General features: G+C 45.0%; 1 protein-coding gene across 1 annotated transcript; it reads left to right on the top strand.

Moving 5' to 3' along the window:
• The first annotated feature begins 9,232 nt into the window (after window positions 1–9,232).
• Window positions 9,233–13,568, top strand: LOC137661131 (leukocyte elastase inhibitor-like). Its single transcript, XM_068396503.1, has 7 exons — window positions 9,233–9,400; window positions 9,665–9,727; window positions 10,167–10,295; window positions 11,349–11,466; window positions 11,792–11,934; window positions 12,482–12,649; window positions 13,164–13,568. The coding sequence occupies exons 1-7, from the start codon at window positions 9,233–9,235 to the stop codon at window positions 13,566–13,568; spliced, it is 1,194 nt and encodes a 397-aa protein (XP_068252604.1).
• Window positions 13,569–19,825: the final 6,257 nt, after the last annotated feature.

Here is a 19,825-nt window from a genome sequence, read left to right as displayed (position 1 = left end):
AATTAGGGCCATTTTCTAACATTGTGAGAAACACCTGGATGAAAATCAAAAATGGTATTTTTTCCCCAATGTGTTCTTAATCTTTTGACAGCTAGTTTGCATGTCAAAGTAATCACTACAAGCAGTTGAGCTGAGAACCCAACAATTGGATGCTCTGCCACTAGGCTCCTTGAATTGCAAATATTGATCTGAATCCAGAGTAGGAGTAAAGGCCAGGTTGGATGGGGCTTTGAGCAACCTCATCTAGTGGAAATGTGTCCCTGCCTGTGGCAGGGGGGTTGGAACTAGATGATCTTTAAGGTCCCTTCCAACCCAACCTGTTCTATGACACTATGATTCTAAATTTTGCCTTAACCTCACTGGATATGAATAACATTTTGTTTCCTCGATGCCCACATATGCTCCTGTTATCTTTACAGTTCCCAAGCCCAGCCATGTAGTGTAGTACAGCACCTGCCTGGGCTTGCAAAGGTGGAGTTGGTATGCTGTTGTCTGAGGAGAATTGTCTGCAACAATTTTCAGTAACCGCCAGTAAAAACAGAGTAGCCCTGCTCTGTATTTTTTGAGTCCTGGCCAGCCAGGTCCTGGTCAGCAGAGAGGTGCTTTAGAAACACTTTTTCCTTATCTGCATTCTGTAGCTGTGGCAAATCCTTTGCACAGTGGAGATCTGACCTTGATAATTCCCTTTCCTGTTCACAGCCAAGCGAGAGAGACTTATTTACAGCAAATATACCTATTTATTGATCACTGTACCACCTTCTCCCCAGCGATGTATACTGGATCTGCCTTTGTGCTGTTCTGCATTATATAAAAAAGCTCATGATAGAATCAGCTTTGGCTTCATTTATTTATTTAGATGTATGCTCACATCTAAAGTGTCATCTTACCAATTGGAAGAATGATGTGACATGTACTCCTTTCATGAGCCCTGGATCTTTTTTGTGTGAGTTTTTATTAGTAGAATTGGTTTTTATGATAATAACAGTAAGAATATTCAGTCAGGGAAAAGGGTAAGATTCTGCCCTCATGGACACCTCTAGAAAGGGAGTTGATTACAACAGTAATTATGTATACAGGAGGGCAGGATTTGGGCCCTCTTTTTACTGGACTTTTTCTGCATTCATTTTTGAAAGAAAAGCTCAGAGAACAGTTGAGGTCAGAAGGCGCCTCTGGAGCCCTGCTTGGGCTGCCTACAGCTGGTTGCCCAGGACCGTGTCCAGATGGCTTTTGTGTACCTCCAAGGACGGAGACTCCACCACTCTGGACAACCTCCCCAAAGCCCCCTCTAAGTTCTCAAATGACTCCAAAGAGAATTTTGTATGCACGGTGTCTGCAGGAACAGGATATGAAAACACACATTTCTAAAGAGGATTAATTATTTACATAGTAAAGAAGGCTGCCTTTTATATGGGGGGGGATAAATCAAGTGATTTCATTCTCAAGGAGTAGGAGGAAAATGGTCTAAAGCACCCCATTGAAGTTACGGATGTGGAAAACTGTAGCCATGAACTTCCAAGAAATACGTTTTCTTCCTTGCCTGCGGCTGTCTGGTGAATTTTAATGATCTGAGATGCAGATCTGAAAGACAGGGCTCTCTCCATGCTCTGAGAAATGAAGAAAGGTTTTGTAAAGGGCAGTGTAAATCACAGAAATCATATGACTGATAGGGAGACATTACTGCTAATTTGCTGGTTTAACATAAGTAACATCTTCCTCGGAGGGATTCTGCGTGAGGTTTAACAAATCAATGTTTGCAACATGCTTTATGACCCATGAAAAGGAGAATATATGTTAGCCATTCACCATATAATTGGGTGTAAAGCACCCTTATGTTCTGCATTCATGATTACCATAGCTTATGCACCATAAATTACCTGGGGCCCTTTGGACAAGAAAGTCTAGAAAACAAGACCGAATGATAACTGAGCAAGAACAGACAGGAGCAAGGCAAGAAGACAGTCAAATAGACAAACTACTCTTGACTGTCTAATCTGAAGGTGCAATACAGCTGCAGCAGTATTCTTCAGGCTGTGTCCGTGTTTCCCTTCTGGAGGCTGGCAGCTCAGTTTGCCTATTAGAGAATGTTTTTGTTACCTAAAGCTGTCATCATACAGTGTTTACATCCCCGTGGTAGTTCTGAGCACTGCAACCTCAAAAATCAACGTTTCTGAAAATGCAGGGACGGGGATTCCTGTGATGAAGTGGCAAACGCCACATGGGAAAAAACCCTTCCCTTTATGAGTACACAGTCCCCAACCCCCAGCATATCCTTTTTCAGCACTCTTGAGTTAAAACAGGAGTTTCTGATGACACTGTGGGTTAGCAGGGGCATGGATATGCACTCCTTACCAGTTCAGGAGCTTAGTCCTGAAAGTGAAAGAAATAGAGGGGGATGTTTGCAGTAAAAGTCCCTGTTTAGCACTGGCTAAGCTGGGCCGTTCCTGTGCTGCCAGAGCATGGAAGCCACAAAGATGTGTGGTGAGCCCTGTGCAGCACAAGAGATGTGACTGGGCCATTTCTGGTACATGCCGTGGCAGTGGTTTTACTACTGCCACGATCTCACGAACTATGAAAAGAAGATGAATGTCATGAAGGAAAAAAACAAACGTCTATGCAACACAGGTTTTTTTACATTTTTTTTTTCCCCTCAGGGCAAACTCTACCAAAGGGAGTGCCTCTCTCTGCTAATCCCCATCTGTGCAAACAAGCTCCAATGCCTCTTCTTTTCCCACAGCAAGCAACTCACCAGGGGAGCAGGCATCCCCTTTGCAAATGGCAAGGTTCAGATGCATTTGCTGTCCTGCCCCGAGCCCCCGGAGTTGGACTAGGTGATCTTTAAAGGTCCCCCTCAGCCCAAACCCCATTCTATGGCTGTCTTGCACGCTGGTTAGCTGAATTTGGCTAACCTCACTCAGCTCTGCTCGGTTACTGATTTACAGCTGGTCAAACTAGTTTGTAGTAACCACATTGTATCACAAAACATCTGAGTGGGTAAAAAAAACAGAAGAATTATTAGGTATTGTGTCTTAGACCCAAAACATACATGCACATTTTAAAATCTCAAATTCTGCTGACTTTAATATCTCGTGTTATGCTTACTGAACTGTGTAGGCTCTGCCTTGTTTTCCTACTCCCGTCTGGAACTGGAAGTGGGAGAAACTCGACTGTGATTGGAATGATGATTATTGGCAAAAAATATAGTTTTTAAGTTATAAGGTGGAGAAATACTACTTTTCAGTGCTCATGGCCTGAGAGCAGATTTAGAAGCATGATCAATGTTGAAAGTTTCACTTTAACAGTATCACTTTTAATGTTTATGTTCAGTCTGAGCTAACTTTGCATGCCATTTCCCCTCAGTGCGAGGCAAGTGGTGGCAGTAGGAATTTACACAGCAAGTCACTGCTGCTCCTATTGAAACTTGGCACGGTGCATTGGGGTTGCACAGTGCTTCAGCTTTCTTCTACAAGTTGCGGGGACATAGCCCTTCTTAGAGGATTCATTAGCAGCTGTGGATGCTCTGTCATGTGGTGCTCATCTCACTGAATTAGGTACTCAGTTCTTCCCAGGTATCAGCTGAGGGAAGGGCCACGATTTGGCCCTTAAAGTCACAAAATCAGTCAGTACCTTATGAACTACCTTATACACAACTATTATTCACTTATCTTCAAAGGGAGTTAAACTTCACTTTAGAAACCAATTCAACATATATTTCAAATCTAATAAAGATGGCATACTGACATTTACAGAGATGTCAAGACCCCCAGAGGTACTGCTGTAGAAAGCTTAAACACTGATTTGACTCTTGGGGAAAGCTTAACCCCAAAGGCTAAAAAATAAACCAGAAAAGGTTCAACCGGTACACTTCAAGAGAGGCTACTTTGCAGGATTTATTGAACCTGTTATTTCTTAAGTTGTCCTGTGAACGTCTCAGAATTTGGCACTCAGTCATTTTTGGTTTTGGCCTTGGTGTTATGGACTGCTAGCGACTAATCTATTTTAGAGAGAAATTCAGATAAGTATAGTAATTCCTTCTGATCTTAAGACTGAACACAGCAGTATCATTAATAAAAATACTAACAGTAATCAAATGATGTTTAGAAACAATCCCATCACTGATTTCTTACAAATATTCTTACTTCCTCAACCCTACAAAAAAAAATTATCCCTTTTCTGTCTGATGCATTGTAAAACTTTCAGTTTCCAGTCTCCCTTCTAGTATTCATCAGCTTTCCATCACCTTTCTCATGGACCATCTGTTCCACACTTCCAACACATGTATGGAAGTGCCAGCTCACTTTCTCGGATGGTTTCAGAAAATCGTCCAGAAGTAATGCTTTGAATTCACTTCTCTTTTTAACTTCCATATTATACCGTATTTTATTCCATTAACCCAGTAGGGGCAACTTAGCAGGGTAAACATAATGTCTGTCTATATTCAGATAATACTGGGGCTTGTTCCTCTTGAACAGAGCAGCAAGGGAGGGAATATGCGATCTGACAAGGGTAGCTGGATGGCTGTGCTACTAGTTGGTATCTTCTGGCTAGGACCTGTATCAGGTATTATAAACAGATTATCAGGACTAAAATTCAAAGTTCAACCACAGTATGATGTACAATATGAATTGTACATAATTTATTACATTGATTTATTATCAATATAAATAGGTTAACTTTTATTCTGTTATAATTTGTTAATATTAATTATAATAATGTAATATTTGATACAATATAAAATTACCACACATCAAAGGTTGTCCTTGACTGATGGTAATGTAAGTATTTTCATGCCTTCTGTATCATACAAGGTGCTATTCTACTCCAGCTGTACCGTCAGTCACACAGTAACAGCAGTGGGATAATCTAGACTTTTAATTTGCATATTTATTAAAAAATTGTCTCTTAGTAAAACCTTGATTTTATTTTCTTGGTAAAGTATGTTCCTTTTCTATAGTGAATTATAATCACTTCTAGTGGGTACTACATCAAAGTATTCATAGGCTTTATGAAAACCAGATTCAGAAGTCACACTTCCTGACTCTATTTTTCTGTGGTTATGTAATGGAGAATCAGTGAATAACATAGTTAATGCACAGAATTATGGATGGCTTCAGAAAGGAAAAGCAACACTAAAATAATGATGTGTCTCTCCTAAACAGAACGTAGGCTGGCTTTAAGCATGTACATCCAAAAAACCATCTGAAAGAAAAATTCTCTTTTCCTATGCATGTGGAAGCATCCAAAATTTGTAGGCATTTTATTTTCACCTTTGTAAATTCTTTAGCAGCTAGCGTTTTTCTTTGCTTGCTCTGAACTGCCTTGATGTGAGCAATGAGGTGCTTTGCCCATGCTGAAATCCAGCAATGAGGTGGAATGAGGCACAAGTCCCCGGAGAACATCTAGTGAATGCATTCAAAGCAGACCCTGCACAAGCTATTCGAATAGGCTCCCTGAAAATGCCATTAAAGCGTCTTCATTTTTTTTTAAGTCAAAATCGTACTAACTTCTATAGTGGAGAAACTCACGTGGCTGTGGAGGTGAAGGGCCTGTCCTCAGCGTATCCCATACTCTCTCTGGAATTAAAGCCTGTGTATCCCAGGAGAACACACCGAGCACTATCAGGCACTAGGTTTTAGCATATTCTGAGTGGAACACTATCCACCTTCCTTTTGAAGTTGTGCTCTAACTCAAATGAGCAACTTAAAGACACAAGAGGAGAACTCAAGGACTGATAACTTTGCAGTTCAGTAACTAGAACACCTTGCAGATGAATTCTGGTTTCCGGTTGCTGCTCCTAGGACTATTCTTGTTTTAATCCAGTAACTCTTTAACAGAAAACAAGTACCTATACATGGCTTATTATTATTATCCTAACAATAATGATATTTTGCTCTATATCTTTCTGATAGCATGAATCTTTCCTCACTTTCTTAATATCTGCCTAGAAAATAGCGAATAAAGTACTTCAATTGTGAGCTTCCTTTCAGCTCTTCAGAGGGTGCTGCTGTGCAGCTTTTTCATCTGAATCCTCAGGCATGAAATTATACGTTCTTATTTATGAGGTGGTGCATCACAGCTTTTGTATAAGAGCACTGCCACCTACACAGCTCCAAGATGGTTTTGCGTTACTCCCTCACTTGACTGCTACAGTTTGGAAACAGGGTCCAGCTTTTCCATACACTTACTGACAGTTTTAAACATGCTGCAAAAGCACTGCTAATGGACGTCTATTGCATATCCTGATGGATGTCTTCTTCCGTTGCGCAACGCTTTGCGAGGCAGCTGGCTTTACACACAGCGCTCGTTGCAGCCTGCAACCTCGCAGCACCGGCCGCAGCTCTGCCTCCGCTCACACCCCTGACAGCTCCTTTTCTAAGCGACCCCACCACAGCCTGCTCTGCTGCCTGTCACTTCTCTCCCATAATCTGTCGTCACAAAGCAGTCCCAAACACAGGCCAGCGATGACCAGTCCTGCCTTTTCCACAGCCCTCAGCCTGATGAGCCTGAAATTATCTTACTAAACAGTGGAGAGGTGGCCACTGAGGGGAAAGGCTGTCTCAATCCAGAGTTCAATAATAGGGGAAGGGCCCCCAAATCATATTTTCAGATTATATTAGTGCAATCATCATGGGGTATCTATATGGGGGCTTAGCTTCATTTTGCTCAATGGAGTCAGCTGCTGGTCTTCTGTGAGAAATACCATGTTCATATACGTGTTCAATACCAGAGCAGTGCAGAGCACAGTGCCTGTTGGCCTAAAACAAATACGGTGCTCAGCCCACAGCCAGCCTCGAGACAGCAGGGGGGAACATTGTGAGCAAGCTGACTGCTGCTTGTGAAGCAGAACAGCCCCCGGGGGTCAAAAGACGAGTAAGTGCTTTGGCAGCGTGGTGCCCATTTCCTAGTTCACGAATGATGATGAATATGAAGGATCCTGGAAGACATACCCAGGGGCCTTTGGTGTGTCTCCTGTGCCCCCAGACAGGAGCAACTCCACCTTGCTGTCTTTTCTGCTTGTTGTTTTGTGCAAGCCATTTAGAGGTGCAGACTGACAATGACTGTGGAGCTCAACAAAAGCATCATGAGCCCCACAGGCATTTTAAGCCAAAACCATTGATGCCTCAAGCTCCACACACAGTTCTGCTGAAACATGTGGGCTAGACCTAGGGGTTAGGAAACCAGATCCATGGCTGGAATACAGCAGCAAATATTCAGAGCTGAGCACCTCAGCTGAAAGTGCTCCGATTGCAGTGTCTAACCCTCTGTGGCATTGTGGGGAAAATCCACATCCAGCCTTGTAGGGCCAAGGAGCACCAATCTGAATGAAGGAGCTGCTCCAGCTCAGTGCTCTTCCCTGCACATGACCAGGCCACACTGAGTTCTCCTAAGTGGGACTGGTGGTGCCTTCACTTCACCCCCTCTTGCCCTGTTCCTGCATGAGGTCAATGGAAAAAGCCTGTTCCCTAAAATTCTCGTCATATGGGAGAATCCTGGTGCCAGGATCTGTTCCCAAAGCTGTGTAACTGGGACTCCTTCTGCCCTCAGGACCAGGTACTGTAGCACCTGGTTAGGCCTGCCATCTTCTGACCCATAGTCCAGGAGATGCTCAAAACTCAGGTTGCGATGTGCTGCTGAAGGCCACCGTGTGCTCCCTCTGCTCTCCAGCTCTTGCTGACACAGGAAGAAAAACATGCTGAGATCTCCAAGACAGACAAAGTGCCCACACTGAGACAGCCCCAGCTAAGCATAGCCCTGAGGCAGAGAAGCTGCTGGGGCACAGTCTGGATCATTGCACCTCTCTGGGAAGGCATGGGCTAAAGAAGAAATAACATGTTGTGGTTATGGGCCCAGCTCTGTCATCTACTGCAGGACTACCAGAACCCCCCACGAGACAGAGGTTATCAGATGCACATAAGTACATATACGCTGTATATCAGACTCTTATTTTCTGATTTGTTTCTGTTTCCCTCTTGCTGTTACTGTATGCTTTTTGCAGATGCTTGTCATGTCTTTCAGATGATTTAGCAGAGCAAGCTAATGAGATGCAGCAGCATCAACAGGGAGCCTCCTCTCTGGGAGGGGGAAAAAAACGTATTTCCTTCTTTACTTGTTTCAGAGAGTGAAAACCAGAAGAGACTGGATCGTGTCTCCCACTTTGCTGCGGGACATGAAAAGCGATTCTCTTGGTACTCTGTCTGTTGGCCCTTGATTTCCCTGGGCACCCTCCTTCTTCAGAAATAAACTGCGCAGGAAGCCAGACTACACAGCAGTCAGTTTTGATTTAAGACAGGGAAGGAGAACACCCTCCATCAGCGAAGAAGTTTCGAGAGTCAGCTCTTCCCAGGAGAAGGTAACTTTCTCAGCTTTAGCTTTCCTCAGGGTAGCTATAGTACTGGAAACAGAAGCTGGAGGGGAGCAAAGTATGTTGCAGCCATGCACAAAGGCAGGCTGCGATGTTTCTGCCTACAGGGCTGACTTCCACATTTCATGGATGTGCCAATAATCCCAGGATGTAGGAAACATGTAGCCAAATTCTTTGCTGGAGTGAACAAGCTTGCTCAACAGCAGGAGGGAATTTTGTAATACCCTTAGAAGGCAAAAGGAGACAAATGGCAAGGCAGTTATCTTAGAAGTGCTGGGACATATATGAAGTTGTTACCGCAAATTCAGGAGGTAGAGGAAGGTCTTTCCACATTGTTGTTTGACTATGACTTGGCAATACAATTTGCTGGTCTCTCTCTCAGTTGTTTACATACAATGTACTTCGTGTTTTACACAATATACAAACAAAAAAAGGTTTTTAGACAATATACTTCAGTGAAGCACAGTTTCTGAAGGCTGACCAATGCTTCTAAACTATGTAGCGGTTCTTGCAGGAAAAACAGGATGTTGACTATGTGACTGTATTTACACAGTATACAGCCTTTAGAAAAAAAATTGAGGGCATGGAAGTGAGTGTGGAGGAAGCTGGAGCAGACAGGGGAAGAGCAAGAGTATGACTAAAGTGGTGATTTGCCTAGAGGTGGTTGGTCGGGTCAGGATGTGGGGTGCACTTTGCTATGAAGTGCTAAGCATGGTCTGAAACCTGCTCCCAGGAGTGAGTCAGTGCTTGGGGTGCTGTTCCCTGAGAAAGACTCTGCATTTCCAATTCTCTCCCCACTGTGTGCTCTGACCATGGAAACGTTTGTGAGATGGATTACTTAGTTGTCCTGTTGTAGGCCTTGGTCACTCCACGATGGTCTCCCTCAGCGCAGCAAACACCAAGTTCTGCCTGGACTTCTTCAAAGAGCTGTGCAAAGTAAAAAGAAATGAAAATATCTTCTTCTCCCCACTGAGCATCTCAGCTGCCCTGAGCATGGTCCAGATGGGTGCCAGAGGCAACACAGCCGAAGAGATGGAAAAGGTGGGTTTCTTTCCTTTTTCCCGGGAACTGCTGTTAGAGGCTTACATTTGGAAACGGAAAAGAGGCAGGAGCCTTCTGGCAGTCTGGGCCATGTTCTTCACAAACAGCAAACTGAAAGAGGTGGCAGCTACAGGTCTCAAAGCTCTCCTTTCCAAACACACTCATCTGACTTGCAGTGCCCATGAGGCTGCAGTGCAACCTCAGTGCGTTCTTTGTGTCTTCGTTAATCTATTTACATAGATTTATATTGCATTTATATTGCAGGTACTTCATATTCATGAGGTGCTGAGCATGGCAAGTTCAGGAACGAAGAGCACCACTGGAAAGGTGAGATAGTACCTGAACTGTGTGATAACACTGAACTGTAGCATGAAGTGAAGTAGGGCAAAGCAGACTTACCTTCTAAACAGCAGCACTTCATCCAGAAGCACAGTAAGAGCAGAGTTCAGCCCTGTTCTCATCAAACTCTGAAACCTCTGTGCACATGCAGAAGAGACCCCATTGCTTTGCTGCATGAAGTGTTGCCAGATTTAAACAGGATGATCCTTTTTCAAGGTGGAGATGACAGGAGGTGAGGAAGAAAAGTGTGTGACCCGGTGCTTTTGGATGATCAGGAAGCCCAGATGTATGTTTATGGGTCTTTGCATGCCCCTTGGCCCCACAAGGTAATCTGGGGAGAGTGACTATGATTTCAGTTTGAGGGCACATGGGTGGAGCTCCAGGGGAGAGTGTCTTGCTAAAGAAAGCTTTCTCCTGCTTCTCACAGTGTAAAGAGACCGGGGGAGCCCATTCTCAGTTCCAGGAGCTTCTATCTGCCCTCGGCAAAGCTGGTGCCACATGTTCCCTCAGCATTGCGAATAGGCTCTTTGGAGAAGTGACTTTTCAGTTCCTTCAGGTAAGTGACAACCGTTTACAGGTTTTGTAGTTTTGAAAAACTTCTGTACTACACTTTGAGCTTCTGCTAAGGACATCAAGATGCACGTTTCTGTATTGCTGCTGTTGTGACAGAAATGGAAGCTATCACAGACGGGTGAAACACAGGGTGAGCAGAGTATAAAGACAGAGACTTAGGAGGTTAAACAGACTTTATGCAAATTCAAGGAAAAGGGCCTGCATTTCCTCAGGAGGAGATAAAAATACTTTTGAAAGACTTGGGTAGCAATTTTCACCAAAATGGTGTCTCTTAATGCTTTGCTATAGGTGGAATTGACATCCTTCATCTATATTTTTTAAAATGATGCAGCACATTTGCATCTTTGAGAAGCAGTGTAGTGCGGAGCATTTCCACAGAAATCATCCTTCCAGACAAGGGAAAAAAATCCAGTTTGCCCAGGCTGTAAACTGGGCTCCTGGGGAAAGAGTCCATCTTGTTTCTCTCTCTGCACATGCTTGTATGTACTGAGACCTGACTTTAATGGCCTGATCCCAGAGCATTCTTTCTGCTCGTTTGTGCTGTGCACAATGGGGGAGATGAAGTCCTTGCCACTTATTTTTCTTTTGCTGGCACTTTGGAGTGAATGGGGCTCCACACACAGTGGGATGAGAAGTGAGGGCCAGCTTGCAACCAGGCCCAGGGAGCAGGGGCCATGGTTGATGGCCAGGCTGTCAGGGTTGTGCCCTGCCCTCGCCAACAGCTATCTTCCTGAAATGGGTGTCGTGGTGAAAAAGCAAAACACCCTCTCACAAAGAACAGCAAGAGTAAAAGACAGGGGAGCTGGGACTCTCTTACATGAAAGGTGTACCAGGGACTGGTTGCTTGGCCCCATGCCCAGAAAGTGTCTCCTGAAGAATCACAGTGCGTATGCAGGACATCAATACTGGAACAAGTGGCCCCGCACAGAGCTCTGACCTACAGGTTGGCATCCATTTCTTGGACTCTTATTTTTCCCCTTGGCCAAGTAGCCCCAGATCACCATCATGAGAGCCACCTGTCTTCCCTGTTTTGCAGCAATACTTAGACTCCACAAGGGCCTTGTACCATGCAGAGCTGGAAGCGATGGACTTCATTAATGCTGCTGAAGAGTCCAGAGGAAAGATGAATTCCTGGGGGGAAAAGAAAACCAGTGGTAAGGACAAGGCCTGCGCTTGGCTGCCTGGGGAGTGTGCATCAGGACTGTGTGAGAAGTCCATAGCTAGTGTCTGAGTTTCTTCCCTTTCCTGAGTGTAACAACATTCAGAAATGCTATGGAGTGATTCATTTTGCTTGTGGCTACTGTAAAAGCAGCTTGGGGAATAAGATGGCCCTGAGCTCCTGGGAGCTTTCACTCTGCTAAAGCGGCGGATCAATTCTTGCCACAAACAGACAGTTCTTCCAAGTGAAGAAGTAATGGGATCATTGTCAGTCAATGGTCAAAATGAAAGCATAATTCACTTTTGTTTGTTGTTTTAAAGGAAAAATTAAACATCTGTTCCCTCCTGGCTCTTTTGGTCGTACAACGGTGCTAGCTCTGGTCAATGCTATACACTTCAAAGGGCAATGGGCTGTGAAATTTAAGGAGAAATACACCAGGGAAATGCCTTTCAGGCTGAACAAGGTACAGTTGGGACAAGAGCTGTGGGGAGCAGGAGAAAGCAGGGAAAGTCCTGGTAACCTGAGCTCTGCTGTCTGCAGGGCAAGTCTCTGCCTTGCCCAGGTGTGGCAGCCCAATTTATCCAAGCCAAGAGCCTTCACCCTGTGAAGTGGGAAATCAGCATCGTCTTCCCAAGTGCCTCCGCGACAGAGGTCATGTGAAGGCAAGCTTTGGTACCTCCTTGGAGAGGCTAAGTTATAGAGGAGACTTTTCTGAGGGCGCATCAGCCTTTCTTGGGGGCTGTAGTGGAAGTTGGCATTATCCTTTAGGAAAGGGTTACAGGAGCAGCACAAACTAGAGTGCAGAGGACAAGAAGCCCTTAGAGAGACTGTTACGGCTTTCATGGAGCTCAAGCCTCTGCCAATGCCCTCAGCAAAAACATATAGTGGTTTGAGGAGAGTTCATGGAAAATGAACAAGAAATCTCAATCAGGTTGATCCCATGGGGTATATTACCTGCTTTATTTAGCTTGTTTTTTTTCTGACTATTGATTTGACTTTCTGTATTTTAGAGCGAGCACAGGAATATACTGATGATGTGTTGGACAGGAGAATGTAAATTAGCCAGGAGGCAAGAAGAGCAAGTGACAGTGCTGGAGCTCCCATACACTGGAGAAGAGCTCAGCATGTTCATTCTTCTGCCAGAAAACATCTGTGATGAGTCTACTGGCCTTGAACAGGTAACACTCCTGTCTGCTCCTGGGAAGAGAAACTACCTGCCCATCCAGTACTTAAGCAAGATGCTTCCCAGCCATGCAGGCCAAGCTTGTATCTTTTTATCTTCTATCTGTTGCCTGTGTAAAGATGAGAGAGATTAATGGGTATATAAGTTGCTTCAGAAGAGCAGAGAAAGACTGAGAAGACCTACTTGAAAACAACACTTTGTAGCCTTTCCAAGGGAGTTAATGCCTACTTCAGTGGACAAAATGTAGCACTAGTGAAGGGAACTTACTTCTTCCTTGCAAAAGTATTGAGACACGATGCCATATTGATGTCTGGTGAAAATGTGAACAAATGAGAAGGATCCCTCTGAGAAGGCTGGATCTGAATTTTCCTGATTTCACACTCAGTAGCTGTAGGGCACAGGTTCTGTCTTTGTCATGAACACCAGGCCTTTCCTTAAAGGAAAATGTTGCTGTGAGCATTTTGATCTAATTTCTCATGACTGTGATTCCCTGTGTTTTGTCCTTGCAGCTAGAGAGTGCTGTCACCTATGAGAAATTAGCAGAATGGACCAATATGGAGAATGTGTATCCACAAGAAATCACGGTGTACTTGCCCCGGTTCAGAATGGAGGAGAGCTGTGAGCTCATACCAGTACTGCAGGCTCTGGGGATGAGGGATGCCTTCATCCTTGAACAAGCTGATTTCTCTGGGCTGTCAGGAGAGCCTGGGCTGTTCCTCTCAAAGGCTATTCACAAGTCCTTTGTGGAAGTTAATGAAGAAGGCACTGAGGCAGCTGCTGCTACAGGGTTTGTCATAATAGAAGAATGCTGCAGCATTCCTTATGAGTTCAGAGCTGACCACCCATTCCTCTTCTTGATCAAACACAATCCGAGCAAGAACATTCTCTTCTTTGGCCGATGTTGTTCCCCCTAAGGGTAGAGCAGGTTTTACTTCTTTCTTTCTTTCTGTCCTGTTTTTGGCTGGGATAGAGTTGATTTTCTTCATAGTAGCTAGTATGGGACTATGTTTTGGATTTGTGCTGAAAACAGTGTTGGTAACACAGGGACATTTTAGTTATTGCTGAGCAGTGCTTACACAGAGTCAAGGCCTTTTCTGCTTCTCACACCACCCCACCAGCGAGTAGGTTAGGGGTGTACAAAAAGTTGGGAGGAGACACAGCCGGGACAGCTGACCCCAACTGACTAAAGGGATATCTCAGACCACATGGCGTCATGCTCAGCATATAAAGCTGAGGGAAAAAGGAATGGGAACGTTTGGAGTGATGGCATTTGTCTTCCCAAGTGATGGAGCCCTGCTGTCCTGGAGATGGCTGAACACCTGCCTGCCCATGGAAAGTAGTGAATGAATTCCTTGTTTTGCTTTGCTTGTGTGTGCGGCTTTTGCTTTACCTATTAAACTGACTTTATCTCAACCCACGAGTTTTCTCACTTTTAGTCTTCCAATTCTCTCCCCCATCCCACTGGGGGGGAGTGAGCAAGTGGCTGTGAGGGGCTTAGTTGCCAGGGTTAAACCATGGCACTTCCCAAAGAGAGCACAATATTGTGGTAGAAAGGAGTAAGGCATAAAAAAAACGTGCTGCTGTCAAATGTCACTGGCATTTCCTGATATCCATGATCTTGATCCCAAGAAAAAACACCAAGCTGCTTTGGTAAGACTACTGGAAAAAAATTATAATGGGCCTTTCCTGTTTAGAGCTCTTCTCAAATGAGAGAACAACACTAATGGAGGTTATTTCATTCTTATTTTATTCTTAGTCATGAAAACTCTCATTGGAGTTGAGTTGTCTAAACAGTTGGGCGAAGTGCTGTATAAATGAGAAGTCCAAAATGGTGCCTCCCCTCTTCAGCTGTACGGCAAGGCTGGTGGTGGGGCCAGCCTCCAGAAGGTGTTGCAGACCTTCCTCCTCAGCCGCCAGGTCCCAAGCCAGAGACAGCTTGGTGCTGAACCTCCTGGTTTCCTCCCACAAGTCTCCAGCAACCCCATCTCCACTGCCTTAACACTACCATTAGGGGAAGCTCTTGGTTGCCATGATGGCAGTGAAACCCACAGGTCATGTTCATGTTGGGAGTGCAGCTCCACACAAATGTTGGGCATGGAGATATGTAGCTGCATTTGTCCCTCACTCTTCTCCTTAGGTACCCTCTCCAGCCCTCCCCTCTGGGAACAACCTCTAAAGTGACAAGAGCCCTTCCCACAGGGGTAGAGACACAGCTGGTCTTCCCATTCAGCACAGGGGAGAGAAGTCCTTCTTCTCTCTGGTGGGCCCTGGGGCATTGTGGTCTTTGCCTGGCTGTGATTTGTCAGTGAGCCTTTGCAGTGTGATGCAGCAGCTTCTGAGAGAGTGCAGGTCCATCAGTGTCATGCCATAAGGGGTTCCTAAGGGCACCAGAGCAGTCCCATTTCCCTGCTGTGCAAGTCCAAGCCACAAACACCTTCACAATAATGCCAGCTGTCTGTCTGACAAAGCCTGTGCAGGTTTCAGGGGAATCCAAAAACCCTGTAGTGACATGTTGTCTGACCACAAAAAAATTAGCTGCACCTCCTTTGTCCTCAGCTGTGCCATGCTTGTGTGTCATCTTCTGGGGAAAGCTGAATACTGTTTTCTTCCCTTTTTTGTCTCCTGCTGCAAGCATCATGCGTAGACACATGGTCTGACACATTGCATGCCATGAGTGTGTGGTTTTCCAAAGCTCGATACATTTATAACAATGAACTATATCTTAGAAGTCATTTTAGCTATGGTAGTCCTGTTAAACTGTAGTAGTTTCCTGAACTGTATAGTATGGCAGCAATCACAGAACCACAGAATCACAGAATCACAGAATCAACCAGGTTGGAAGAGACCTCTGGGATCATCGAGTCCAACTGTTGCCCTGACACCACCCTGTCAACTACACCATGGCACTAAGTGCCATGTCCAGTCTTTTCTTAAACACATCCAGAGATGGTGACTCCACCACCTCCCTGGGCAGCCCATTCCAATGTCTAATAATCCTTTCTGAAAAGAAATTCTTCCTGATGTCCAACCTGAACCTCCCCTGGCAAAGCCTGAGGCTGTGTCCTCTTGTCCTATCGCTAGTTGCCTGGGAGAAGAGGCCGACTCCCACTTCACTACAACCTCCCTTCAGGTAGTTGTAGACTGCAATAAGGTCACCTCTGAGCCTCCTCTTCTCCAGGCTAAACAACCCCCGCTCCCTCAGCTGTTCCTTGTAGATCAGACCCTCCAGACCCTTCACCAGCTTGGTCGCCCTCCTCTGGACTCGCTCCAACACCTCAACATCTTTCTTGAAGTGCGGGGCCCAGAACTGGACACAGTACTCAAGGTGCGGCCTCACCAGTGCCGAGTACAGCGGGACGATCACTTCCCTAGACTGGCTGGCTACACTATTCCTAATAGAGGCCAGGATGCCATTGGCCTTCTTTTCCACCTGGGCACACTGCTGGCTCATGTTTAGCCGGCTGTCGATCAGCACCCCCAGGTCTCTTTCCACCGGGCCGCTTTCTAACCACTCTTCCCCCAGCCTGTAGCACTGCATGGGGTTGTTGTGGCCAAAGTGTAAGACCCGGCACTTGTTCTTGTTGAACCTCATGCCGTTGGTCTCAGCCCATCTATCTAACCTGTCCAGATCCCTCTGTAGGGCCTTCCTACCCTCCAACAGATCGACACTCCCACCCAGCTTGGTGTCATATGCAAATTTGCTGAGGGTGCACTCAATCCCTACGTCTAGATCATCTATAAAGATATTGAACAGCACCGCCCTCAGAACTGAACCCTGGGGAACACCGCTAGTGACCGGCCGCCAGTTGGACTTTGCCCCATTCACCATCACTCTCTGGGCTCGGTCATCCAGCCAGTTTTTAACCCATTGAAGAGTCCACCCATCCAAGCCCCAGGCAGCCAGTTTGTCTAGGAGGATGCTGTGGGAGACAGTGTCGAATGTCTTACTGAAGTCTAGATAGACTACATCCACAGCCCTGCCCTCATCTACTAAGCGGGTCACTTTGTCATAGAAGGAGACCAGCTTGATAAATAAATAAAGGTACTCAAAGCATTTAATTGGCCTGGCTTCTTGAATCCTGATTTGAAAGATGCCTTAGGTACTCAATGCTTTTGAACATCTTGCCACATGTCTTGTCTCTTGCCTGCTGTATTTCATCCATGAACTTCTAGTTTAGCACAGCGATGTGTAATTTACCACCACCAGGAACTTAAATGTCGTCCACCTGCATTTATCTGACTTGCCATTCTAAAAATAATAATGGATGCAAAAGGTGGGGGTTTTTTTTCAGTATCACTGGGAAATCTTTCAAAGAAAATTCTTCCCCAAAGCTCTGGTGTTTGACATGTGCCTGAAAAAACACACTCCTTCAAATCCCTAAGATACTTGGCCTTGGAGGAAGATTGTTCTAAGTCTGTAATATCTCATCCTGCCAGTTCTACAGCCCTCTGCCTGGTGAGTGGGAAATTATCTTACTAAACAACAGAGGGGCGACCACTGAGGGCAAAGGCTTTCTCAATCCTGAATTTCATAATGGATGAAAGTCCCTTTAAAGCACCATATCCCCCAAATCGTATATTCAGAATAGAGTAAAGCAATTGTCTCATACCTGTACTGGGGTGCACTGACTGTGACTGGGATGGAGTTAACTTCCTTCACAGCAGCCTGTATGGTGCTCTTTTGGATTTCTGACTAAAACAGTATTGATAACACTAATATTTTGGCTGTTGCTGAACAGTGCCTGCACAGCATTGAGGCTTTCTCTTCTTCCCACTCTGCCTCTGGCCCCAGCAAGTAAGTTGGGGATGGACAAGAAGCTGGGAGGGGACACAGCAAAGACAGCTGACCTGAACTGGCCAAAGGGATATTCCATACTGTGTAACATCATGTCAGCAATAAAAACTGGGGTAGAGGAAGAAGGAGTGATGGGGCTTTTTTTTTGCTTCCAAGGTGTCTGTTGCTCAGAGATTGGCTAGGCATCGGCCTGCTTGTGTTCCTATCCTCCTCCCCATCCCTTTGGGGACAGAGGGAAGTACGCAAGAGGCTGTGTGGGCACTTGGCTGCTGGCAGGTGTCAACCCACAACACAGGCTTTAGCTGCAGTTTGCCAAGTGTGGTAATATAAAGGGAAGTATTTTAAAACAGCAAATACGTGGCAATCTTTTTTGTTTTATTTTTCTTGCATGGTATTCATAGGTTTCAATATCCATTTTATAATACGGCATAAAATAGTGAGCTGAGTGTTTTTCATGCCAAAACCCACTTCAAGTAAGGCCTTGAATCATTAAATTTGTCTTTACTGATTTTCAGTGATAAGAATTGTTATCTAAGTGTATTTGTGCGTTTTACTCAGTTTGCTTCTGCATAGCAAAGCTCATTTTCTGTCTGTACAAGAGTGAGTGAAGTACTGCAATACATGTAGGTTTTAGTGAATATTAGTATCTCCAAAGTCTGGAAACCTGCAGTCCTGGTTGTTGAGATTCACAACTGGGACAGAAAGAATGGAGCTGTACTGCAAAATTAAATTGGGTCTAATTCTGATCTCTTCTGTCTATACAATTTTCTGCACTTACACAGTATGCATTTATAAGCTATTAAAATATCAGTGAACTGATATTGGGGGAGGTATTGTAGATTTACGCCCATGTCTGAGAACAGAATTCAGACTTAAGTCTCCATCTGAGTTGCTCAGACACCTCTACATACCAGGAAGAAAAAAGGGCCATCATGAAGTCTCAATTTAGAAATGAATCCACACGGTTCTCTCTCTCCATGTAGCACAAAGGCATACAACGGCAGAATATATTTATGAGCACATCCTGTAGCTGGTTTCCAAATACAGGGGAAAAAATGAACCACATCTTAAGTATATAGTAAGCTGCAGCTCTGCAAATGAAAACATGTAGTTGCAGGCTTTCCTCACTCTCAAATGAGAAAGCTTGCTGGCAGTACAGAATCACAGAATCACAGAATCACAGAATGGTTAAGGGTTGGAAGGGACCTCTGGAGATCATCTAGTCCAACCCCCTGCCAAAGCAGGTTCACCTAGAGCATGTTGCACAGGGTTGCATCCAGGCGAGTTTTTAATATCTCCAGAGAAGGAGACTCCACAACCGCCCTGGGCAGCCTGTTCCAGTGCTCTGTCACCCTCAAAGTAAAGAAGCTTTTCCTCATATTCAGATGGAACTTCCCATGTTTCAGCTTGTGCCCATTGCCCCTTGTCCTGTCACTGGGCACCACTGAGAAGAGTCTGGTCCCCTCCTCTTGACACCCACCCCTAAGGTATTTGTAAGTGTTGATAAGATCCCCCCTCAGTCTTCTCTTCTCCAAGCTGAACAGACCCAGCTCTCTCAGCCTCTCCTCATAAGAGAGATGCTCCAGTCCTTTGATCATCTTTGTAGCCCTTCGCTGTACTCTCTCCAGTAATTCCTTATCTTTCTTGAACTAGGGGGCCCAGAACTGCACACAGTACTCCAGATGTGGCCTCACCAGAGCCGTGTAGAGGGACAGGATAACCTCCCTTGACCTTGACTTCAAAGTACCAGAGCTTTGAAGTAACCCCACAAGCATTTGATGGTGTTCCAGCTCCTGTTTACCTCCTGTGACTTAGTGGTAAAGTTTACTTTGTACAAGATGGACGTTTAGGAAAAGGGTCAAATGGTACTTCCCACCAGCAGCAGCAGCTGTTTTATGTGCTGCTGTACCATGGGGACACTGTTCCACTGGCCCACAAATAGATAGTTGAGTGGGAAGCGTGCCATGATTTCCCAGACAGGCTTAATGTTCATTCATTGGCATTTTGTAGTTAGATACCTGCAGTCATCTGGAGCAGTGTGAGACACTTCTGTGCGTGAGCAGATTTCACACGGGTGTTCCAGGTCAAATACCAAAGCTATTGGACATCGTGCTCTGTCAAGGCATTCTTGTTCGCATCCAATGAGCATGCAAGACCAAAATAGCAAGGACTACTTTGTGTATTCTGCATGAAATAATGGTTCATGGAAGAATATTGCTTTGAAGTCAGCTTTTCTCTGATATCTTATTCTGTGTAGTAAAAGTATCTTGTTTTATGAAGGTTGTTGGTAAGCGATACTGGTCACAGGTTCTACATTAGATTATACGTAAATGTTTACAACCAGCTGGGATACAAGTACCTGGCATTCACAAGATG

Source organism: Nyctibius grandis, chromosome 3, assembly GCF_013368605.1.
Source record: "Nyctibius grandis isolate bNycGra1 chromosome 3, bNycGra1.pri, whole genome shotgun sequence".
NCBI lineage: Eukaryota > Metazoa > Chordata > Aves > Nyctibiiformes > Nyctibiidae > Nyctibius > Nyctibius grandis.
This window is presented reverse-complemented; position numbering and strand designations above follow the sequence as displayed.